Consider the following 10,196-nt stretch of genomic DNA (forward strand, 5'->3'; position numbering starts at 1 on the left):
GGGCGTAATACGTTTCATGTAATGGGAGGTATTGCAAGTGTTACTCCATCTTCAGCAGTTGTAGCAAATTCAAATATTCCAATATTAAAAAAAAAATCCTCAAACAGCGAGTATATGCGATTCCTTCGGCTTTTTACCTCTTCAAAATTTTAACACTAATTTAAATGGCCTTAAACAAAATGCTGCTAGAAACGGTGTTAACTGAAACAGCTAAAAGAGCTGAAGCTGTTGCAGTTTTAATTCTATATTTTATTTCTAACACCCAGTATGGCTCACAAACTTTGAATATAATTTAATTTATTACATTAAAGAAAATACCTACAATTTAAATATGCCTCAAGATAAGGTTACAAGCAATAGGTTTGTAAAATGTCATTCAACTAGTGCCTATCATATAATTACAGCGTCGGCATAACTACAATAGAGAGGGTCAGTATCAGTCTTCGGCGGTTGCATTCACCCTCAGTTAATTGTATGCTATTCTGTCCATATTTTGTAGGTTCTAGGAACTCAATTGCTCGAGGCGGGGTATTGCCCTGGTGGGTTTTTGCCCATACTCGGTTCTGCGAACTTGTTTTCCGTTGTTTGGATTTGGTAGGTATTGGTGGTGGTATTACAATAAGTTCATCTTTATCACATATTTTTAATAAGTTACACTTTGTCCTTCTACTTGTTCGTTTACGTTTGTTGTCACTTTAATTGTTATCCGTTTATTTTAATATTTAGTAAATTTGTTGTAAATAAAGTTTTTGTACATAGTGTTTATCATTGATGTTTTATTCACTATTGCAAAAATAACATTGAGAAAACTCTGCTCGTGAAGTCACGGCAACCACTGTTCATTATACTACATCAGTAATTGCAAATTTCAGCCGTTAATGTATATTTCAACCTGGATTTATCAATTTGTGAAAAAGCGTGATGTTTGTAATTTGCAACAGAACCACTAGGCCCATCCAGTGTTTAATTTTTTCGGCTTTTGATTGTGAATGTTGTTTTTGACACGTGCACCGTTTTTATATGAATTCAACTTTTTTTCTTTCAAAACCCGAAGAACTGATTTTAGCAAATTTACCCAATTTTTTTGCAAAACCTACTAAATATCTCGTAGCTTAGTGGTCAGAGCATTGACGCGTAAAGCCAAAGGTCCCGGGTTCGATTCCCGGCGGGGGTGTGACAACAGCAACAATTTTTCCTTCATTAATTTGAAGTAATAAAATAATTCAAAGTTGGTCTGTGTTCTGTCGAAACTGCCAGACGCGGATCGCGATTTCGATCTTTTTGGATCTCATCAGCGCGTCGCACCAGCTCCGACAGAACACAGACCAACTTTTACCTGCAGACCGAATACAGACCACTTCGAATTGTTTTATCGAATTATTTTATTCGATTTTGGTAACGTGCCTATCACGTTGAGGTTGGCTACGCCGGGATTCGTTTTCAGCAAGTAGATATCCACACAAATGGGCCTTGTTGGAGCATACGTAATCCTAAAATGTAGCATCGTGCTACAGATGGCGTTTACTGCGCCATTTGTAGAATTTTCTAAAACGTACTGTTAAGACAGTAGGTAAAAGTTGGTCTGTGTTCTGTCGGAGCTGCCTGCGATGCGCTGATGAGATCCAAAAAGATCGAAATCGCGATCCGCTTCTGGCAGTTTCGACAGAATACAGACCACTTCGAATTATTTTATTTAACATGAATTAACTTGAGGGCCTATGAATGTCGCTGTCAACGGTGCTTACCTAGCGTCACCTAGCGTATACTACCACGTGGGCTTTGTAACAAAAATAACTTTATGATAAGTTGGAAGGCGGAAACAAATTGTCTTTCAACCTTATTTTTTTCACATCATACAATCTTTCGTCAGATTTTTTTCTTTAAATTTTTGTTTAATATAAGTGGCAGATTAGCAGTCGGTAAGGAAATGTTCAGTCTGTTAATTTTTTACGATTGTAAAATAAAGTTTTTACACAAAGTATCTATCCACTCCCCTCCCTTCCCGTGTAAAAGCCATAAATTTACTAACGCACAAATTGGCAGACCGTAAAAAATCTTGCAATTTTTTTGTCTGGAACTTGGAGAAAACGCAACTTTGGAAGGTGCTCACAACATTTTATTGACTTGTGGGTTTGTGCTCCGCTTTTAAAAGTTTCTTAAATTGCCTCATATATACACGTTGAATAATTGAGTAATTGGTAATATACCGCCATCTAGTCGACCATTTATCATACTACCTATAGTGTGGAATGGGAACAAATAAAGTCGCGATCCATATCTCGTGGTTTTGACAATTTGCTGACATTAACTTAAAGTTTTTTATTTAATTGTTTTATTGTATGTCTATTGCATATAGCATATGACTAATTTCATTTTGACAAGCAGGTACCTTTATAAGACCCTTGTAGGTTATGGTAACATACTACTAGTTACTTGATAGTTAATTTGTATCAGAACAGTATATTCATAGTCAGTAGATCTCATCAACACGTTTTAAGTAACTCTGACGGAACACCAACTAGCCTACTTATTGTGATTAAACATCGCTCAATAAATAACCACGAACAGCATAGTGAACGCAATCTTCCAAAGTTGTATTTTCCTAAAAAATTTTACATTAATATAAGTATGATACGGAAAGAATTTCTAATACGACATGTACTGTTTAATTTTTAAAAATGGACAGTACCTAAGCCGCTATCTAGAAATATACAAATATATATNTTTGCAGCAGATGAACACGATCAAAAACCAGTTGAAATAAGCATAGATAAAGTAGAAGAGGTAAACACAGTGGAAACAGGAATAGATTTCTCGCCGGAACAACAACAAGTAGCTGAAATTACAGAAACGGAGGAAACGAAACAGGTTCTGAAGGATCAATCAATTCCTAAAGGAATTGTTGCCGAAACAGTAAAAATTGTTCACGTTGAATCTCCTGCCGAGGATGAACATAAAAGGATACAGACCGAAAAACCATCCTCTGAAAAAGAAGAAACGTTGGTAACAGAAGCATATGATAAATGTCTAACGGAAATAAGCGCTGACAAAATTACAAAGAAAGAGACCGCGGAAATAAAAATGGACGTTGCTGCACAAGATCACAAAATCAGCGTACTTACCGGAAAAGTGGAAACAAAGACCATTCTAAAGGATGAGCCAGTACCTAAAGATATCGCTACAGAGTCCGCGGGATTGATCCCTCCTCAATCCCCTGAAACAGTCGAATACAGAGGGGTAGAGTTGGAACAGCCATTGCTCACCAAAGAAAAACCATCTCCAGCAGAGGAACACGATGAAAAGCCAGTTGAACTAAGCACAGATAAATTGGAGAAGGCAAGAACAGTGGAAAAAGAAATTCATTTCTCGCCACAACAACAAAAAGTAGTTAAAATAACAGAAATAGAGGAAACGATAGCAGTTCTGAAGGATCAATCAATTCCTGAAGGAATTGTTACCGAGTCCGTGAAAATTGTTCACGCAGGGTCTCCTACCAAGGATGAGCATAAAAAGGCGAAAGCCGAAAAACCATCTTCCGTAAAAGGTGAAACGTTCGTAACAGATACAGATGATAAAAATCTAGTGGAAATAAGCGCTAACGATATTACAACAGAAGAGACCGCAGAAGTACAAATACACGTTGCTGTAAAAGATCAGAAAGTCCCCGTATTTACCAAAAAAGTAGAAACAAAGACCGTTCTAAAAGACGAACCAGTAACTAAAGATATTGCTTCAGAATCCGCGGGATTAGTACCTTCCGAATGTCCTGAAAAGGTCCAATATAGAGGGGTGGATGTAGGACAATTGTCAACCGAAAAAGAAAAGGAATCTCCTGCAACAGTTACAGAAGTAGCGAAAGCAAAACTTTTTTTGGAAGTTCAATCAGTTCCTGAAGGAATTGTTTCTAAGTCTGTAAAAATAGCTCTTGGTGAATCCCAAGCAAAGGAAACAAAGGATAAACACAAAAAGAAGGAAGAGGAACAGGCACTATCCAGTGATGAGAAAGAATCTTTAGCAAAATTAGATGTTAAGAATGTAAGAAATGCGAGCACAGAAGAAACTGAAAAAGATGCACCAATAGAAGAAAAAATAGACGTTTCTACAAAAAAAATCACCGAAATTACTGAAAATGTGGAAACCAAGACCACTTTACAGAACGAATCAGTACAAAAAGTGAATAAAACTGTTGCGGATACACTCGATTTAACCACGGATATCGTCTTAGATCCAGTTATAAAAGATAAAGGTGTAAAAACTGAAATACTAAAATTAGAAGATGACGAATCTTTCGAAGTAATAGAAGTACTGGAAACTGGCGATAATCTCAAGAAGTTAGAGTTCACTACAACAATTGACAAAGTTCTTTTGGCAAATACTAAACTAATGGCCGCAGTTGCACTCCCAACAGATACAGTTGATACCGAAAAAATAAACGAAATCATTTGTATGAAGACGGAGAAAACAAAAGAACAATCACAAGTATCTTCTATCAGTTCGAATGATGTAACAAAAGCAATTTCAGAAGTTTTACAGGCTACTAACGAAATCAAAGCTGAAGTGAAAAAAATCGTTCCTAATTTAACTCCAACTCCTGATGGTCAGCTGGTATCAATCGTTCCGTCTTTAGACAACTGTCAAGAGAATAATGAACAATCATTTACATCGGAAAAGTTAAATCGTGAAGAAGACATTGTTGAAATTTCAAAAGAATTAGAGAAAAGAGATGAAAAGGTTCCCATACAAACAACCGATTTAATAGAAACAAGCGCAAAGGAAGAATTAAATAATTCTGATATCTCTCAGCGTGCAGGTATTTGTAAACAAGTCAATTTTGTTACGGTAGTCCCTTGCTTAAACATTTTAGAATCTGGTTCGCTAGAAAAGTCTAAAGCTTATATAGATGCTTCTAAAAAAGATGTTGATGTTAGTAAGGCTTCGTTAACAACAACGATAAGCAAAAGAAAAGCTGCTGGTGATAAAAAACCCACTTCTACGACTGATATCAGTATTAAGTCTTACAAGAAAGGCTATGAACCATCAATTCAAAATGATACAAAAAAAAAGGCAAGCAAAGAAGACAGAAAAGGTGTTTCATCAACAGCCACTAAACTCTCTAAAGATACGAATACGATTAGAAGACCTTCTGGTTCAAAGGATGAAAGCGTTGAAATAAAGAAAAAATCTGATAAAACCGAGAAAAATGTAAAGCAACAACAATTTACCAGTAGACTTCAAACGACTGAAACTGTCAAAGAAATTTCAAGAAAATCTGCTGGTATCGATACGGCAACAAAAAAGGATAAGCTAGCTTCATCAGCTATAGCTTCTAATAAAGCAAAGGCTAAGATGAAAAATGCTTCAGATAGTTTACGAACAGAAACTCAGACGTTCAAAAAATCAACGGCAGCAACATTATTGCCAAAAGTCACCTCTAAAAAGACCCAAGAAGAAAATGCAGTGGTAAATAAGACAAACGAAAAGCAAAAAACAAAGGCTTCAGCATCTAAGTCTGAAATGTCCAAAACAAAAATTGATACAGTCAAAAAGGAAACGAAAACGAAATCATGTGGTTATATGCAATCAACTGTAGCTTATAATTTAAAATCGGAAAAGAAGTCGACTAAGGAATCACAAGATGATAATACAGTAAAGCCTCATACTCTTCTAACATCTGTTGACAAAACAAACAAAAAACCGTTACTGAAGACTTTTAAAGAAAACAATTACGTCGTACATTCGGGAAATAGTTCGACAGCATTTGACAGAGTATTTATTCCTAAAAAGAGCGAAACACCCAAGCCGTCTCCCAAAAAGTCTATTCAAAAAGACACCAGCGATAGAAAAAAAGTAATGAAACGTTCATCTGAAATACATGTACAATCTATTGCAACTAGAGAGGATATGCTGCGGAAAGAGTCACCATCCCCAACAAGAATCAAAAGGCCGGCTCCTTTAGAGCATACTAGAGCCGAAAAACAATCATTTAAAATGCAAAATATCGGTACGGGTGCACAATTTCATAGTTCCACCCGGTGTAAATCGGTCATTCCCAGTTCGAATTCAGGAGAGCTTAACGCTAAAGATAAATCGCTTTCAGATGATAGTTATTCCATGCACGACAGTCCCATAAAAAGACCAAAATCTGTTAATGGAAGTACAAAAATCGTTACATCGGAGTTCTTTACGAGAACGAATGATTTTGCAGAATCTAACGGTGGACGAAAACAGTCGTTTGAGCAATTGCGAAAATCAGCGAAATTAGAATACGATACCGTCGACACCACCGATTCGAGTTTATCTGAGTCGATAGCGTTACCAAGTTCCCCTTCAGACTTTGAAGGCAGTTCAGATCTGAGCAATAAACTAAGAATGATGTCTCCGTCGTCTCCGAAAGAAAAACGTCATTTAAGTTGTATTTACGAAAACGAGCACCGTATGTCTGATATCGAAATGTGTTTAGAAAACGAGAAAAATAAGTCCGCCGGACAAACTCGTCATGTTGTTCCCGCAGGTACTACAATGAAACACACTCTATATTATTTGATAGTTGCATGGCTTTTTATACGCATTGCCTATGTAGCACTTTCAGTTGGCACATTACTACGATATTTTAAACCAAACCTAAACCCAGTATACATAACTTATATATCAACAGTACATTTTAAAACTAAAAACGCGTTACAGATTGGGAGTGGCACAAAAAATAAACAACGTTATTCTTCTTTTCTACTTATACATATACAACCACTTATATGTTTTTCTTTTCATACGTACATACATATATGCTTAATTTTTAATTATAATTTTTTTAGTTTGTTACAAGTTCAATTTCAATCATGAATTCCATCAATAGAAAGGTACAAATTCCTATTATTTCGATATCAACTGCAACAGATGACGGAGGAGAGTATGATGAAAATTCGTATAGCTTTCTAGAAGCCACTACAGATGTGGAAGAACTAGGTGACACATCCGCCAAAAAGAAACTGACGAATATATCGAAATTGAAAAAACAAAAGTCAAAATCTAATGCAAAAAACAAAAGTTTAACTGACGTTGAAGATATGTCGGCTTCTGAAGCCGAAGACACTCTTCCGAAGAGCGGTAGGAAGTATTCGTCGACGGTTTTTAGTAAAATTTCGAACATCGAAAACGAATTTTTGGAAGAAAAGTGTAAGGTTCGATCAAAGGTTTCAAAAGGCAAGAAAAAAATTCACACTGAATCTTCCACCAAGTACGAAAAGAAATCAGTGGCGCCAATCAAATATACTACTAACATTAATGACGCGACTTTAACAGACATTGAAGATTTTTACGCTTCCGACCAAGATATTTACGAATTCGAACCTATAGATATCGATATTAGCGAATTTCTAAACGTGTCCGAGGAGATTAAAATCGCTGATGAATTACGCACAACATCACCGATGCGAGTAACTCCATCTACCACCCCTATTCCTCGTTCACCCCGACGAGATGGTAGAGGAATATCCAGCAATTTTTCTGCTGAAAGATTCTTAACTGCATTACAAAATCACAGCCCAGAATGTCTAACAGACATAGAGGTACTTCAAGAAACGACGATTGAAAAGAAACATAAAAGAATTCACAAACGAAAGCCGTCGACAAAAAATTCTGGTAATAACAACTCTAACGAGAACTCTAACATCGCAACTTCTTTTTCCAAAAACTCAAACGGAACGTCCTCAAACAATGAAAACAAGAAAACGTTCAACTTGAGTTTAAATCAATACACTACGGGCGCTATTAAAAGAAAGTCGTTGCCATCTATAAATAATTATGTTCCTAAAGTGCAGCCAGATGCAAATGAAAACTTTCTGCTGATTAAAAGTAAAAGCAGTTCTGCCGCAAACCTCACAAACAATGAAAAATCTAAATTACATTATCAAACCGTTACAACAGACGTCGAAGACTTTTCAGACGATGAAGAAGTTCCTCAAAGTAGAAGAAACGCTAAATCTCAACAATCCCATCAGAGAAGTACTCACCTATCCTTTCCGTATAAAGCAATTGATCCAATAACAGACACAGAAGACTTATCGTCTCACAATGACAATGTTGAAAATCTAAATAAGTTTCAGTTGGAAAATGAAACTCACGTTAATAATAATAATTACGACACCGAAGAATTTACAGATATTAGTGACTTCAGCTCATCGGAAGATGATGAAAAGTGTTACCATAAGAGAGAAGATGTCAACATATCTCTTCCAAATTCTCCTCCTCATGTACAAAAAACGGAAAGTAACACGTACAACGAAGTGTCCTTGTTCTTTTGCAACCCCCGTGAAAAATTAGTTGGAGGTACTAACAGCAACAGGAAGAATAGATTGTCTAGTTTATTGCTAACTGACCATGAAGACATTTTGATTTCTGCAGACGAAGAGATTGTATGTAACAGACGTAAAGTATTTACTCCGGTAGATTTACACCAGATGTTAGACGAAAATATTGTGTCAAAAGTTCATAATCAAAACAAAAGAAATAGCAATTTTTATTCACCAACTGAGCTTCTGTATTTGAAATATAACGCATATCAAGACGCAATCACTGATACTGAGGACCTGAATATTTCTGAAGACGAGCGCGGCGTTAGGAAAAAATATAACAAACGTTATTGCGATGGAGGTACTTTTTTATAATTTATTTGACGTAACAATGGTCTGCTAAATGGCATTTATAAAATTAATTGTTTTAAATGCACATTACATATTAAGTACCCTTTGAACGAGCCAGCAATAAACAACATTTTGCAATAAACCGCTAGAAATAGAATAGAAGTTTTCAGATACAACACAACTAATCATACTTGTGTATATATGATATTCCATATATTAGATATTTAGTACCCATGTAGGGATAGGCAGATATGCTATTTTGTTTTATTTTTATGATTAAAGTATGCTTGTAGATGTGTATAGGTACATAAATACGTATAATGTAGTATAATCAGATGGGGTTAATGACCTGAATTAGCTAATAGTAATTTTGATAGAATAGCTGTAATTGGTAAAAGTATACTGTATTAAAAATTCTTTCATTTTAGAAAAGGACAAGGCAGATGTTCCGCAACAGCAGCAAGAAATCGTTCAAATCAAAGATGAAAAAGCAGGTAAGAAATGCATTTTTTAAAATAAAAAAAAAACACCACCTTTATTTTATACCACGTTAAGAGTACTTCGATAGAAAATTCTAGATAGCAAAGCACTACAGTTAAAATTAAATTCGATTGAATTATTTAGAGCCAAAAATTAATAGTATTCTTTGGTTTATTTAATAATTGATTATTTACGATTAATTTTGAATAATGTCCACCTTAACTTAATAGAAATTCAAAAACCAGGGATCACCACAGAAAAAAGCACGATTTATTACCCTCTGCCAATTTGAGCGTTAGTACCTAATTCCTTTTTTTGTATTAAAAAAAATCCCTTTTTGTAGTTGTAAAAAAATTTAAATTATCAGTCTGAAAATTTGTTACCGTTTGTCGCAGTGGCGAACAGATTTGTCAAAGGGGTGAAGTGTTCGTTTATAATATCGACATAACTTCCGCATTTAAACATACGATTACTTATATGCTATTAAGACACAAACAACACTTAAAGTTTATTATCTTCAAAACTTCGAAAACTTTACGGACCCAAAGAGAAGGTTGCAAGGAGTGATTTGCCTACTTGTCTTAAAAAGCAAAACCATGGTAAAGTCCACGTTTTGTAACGACAAGCAAAAAATGATGAAGACGTTGCTTGCATCATTCATTGAAGTTATTGATTCTTAAATTAAGCTTCTACGAATAGAAATTGATTTATTAACTTTTAGACTAAAAATTCAAACACAAGTTATACTTCATTTACTTTCTGTAGCGATGTGCCCCTTCTAATGTCTTGGATGCGCGCCGGCAAAATCGTAGGTAAGGAGAAAAAAGCTCATTACACTCTCGACTCTTGTTCATTAAACCTACTTTTTCATACAGTACCTTTCAAAAGTGTTGTTCAATTATGAATAGTAGTGCGAGTCGAAAACAAACGTTAAAGCCTTTAATATTTCTTCAAATATAAATAAACATCTCGTTGATATTTTCAGTAGTAAATGGTACCAATAACAGCACATTTGAGCAATGCAATTGTAGTGGATAAAATGGTCAATTTTTCCGTGCAGTACTGTACGGATTATAC

General features: G+C 35.3%; 1 protein-coding gene across 4 annotated transcripts in view; it reads left to right on the plus strand.

The window, feature by feature from the left end:
- LOC108735735 (ankyrin-3) overlaps window positions 1–10,196 on the plus strand; it is a 139,445-nt gene that overhangs the window by 94,570 nt on the left and 34,679 nt on the right. For all 4 annotated transcript variants that reach the window (XM_018467853.1, XM_025979201.1, XM_025979202.1 and 1 more), the window contains one exon: window positions 9,068–9,133. In XM_018467853.1, the coding sequence (XP_018323355.1) occupies window positions 9,068–9,133 (66 nt within the window). The remainder of the gene's footprint in view (window positions 1–9,067; window positions 9,134–10,196) is intronic.

Source organism: Agrilus planipennis, unplaced genomic scaffold, assembly GCF_000699045.2.
Source record: "Agrilus planipennis isolate EAB-ADULT unplaced genomic scaffold, Apla_2.0 scaffold32, whole genome shotgun sequence".
In the NCBI taxonomy this organism is placed as follows: domain Eukaryota; kingdom Metazoa; phylum Arthropoda; class Insecta; order Coleoptera; family Buprestidae; genus Agrilus; species Agrilus planipennis.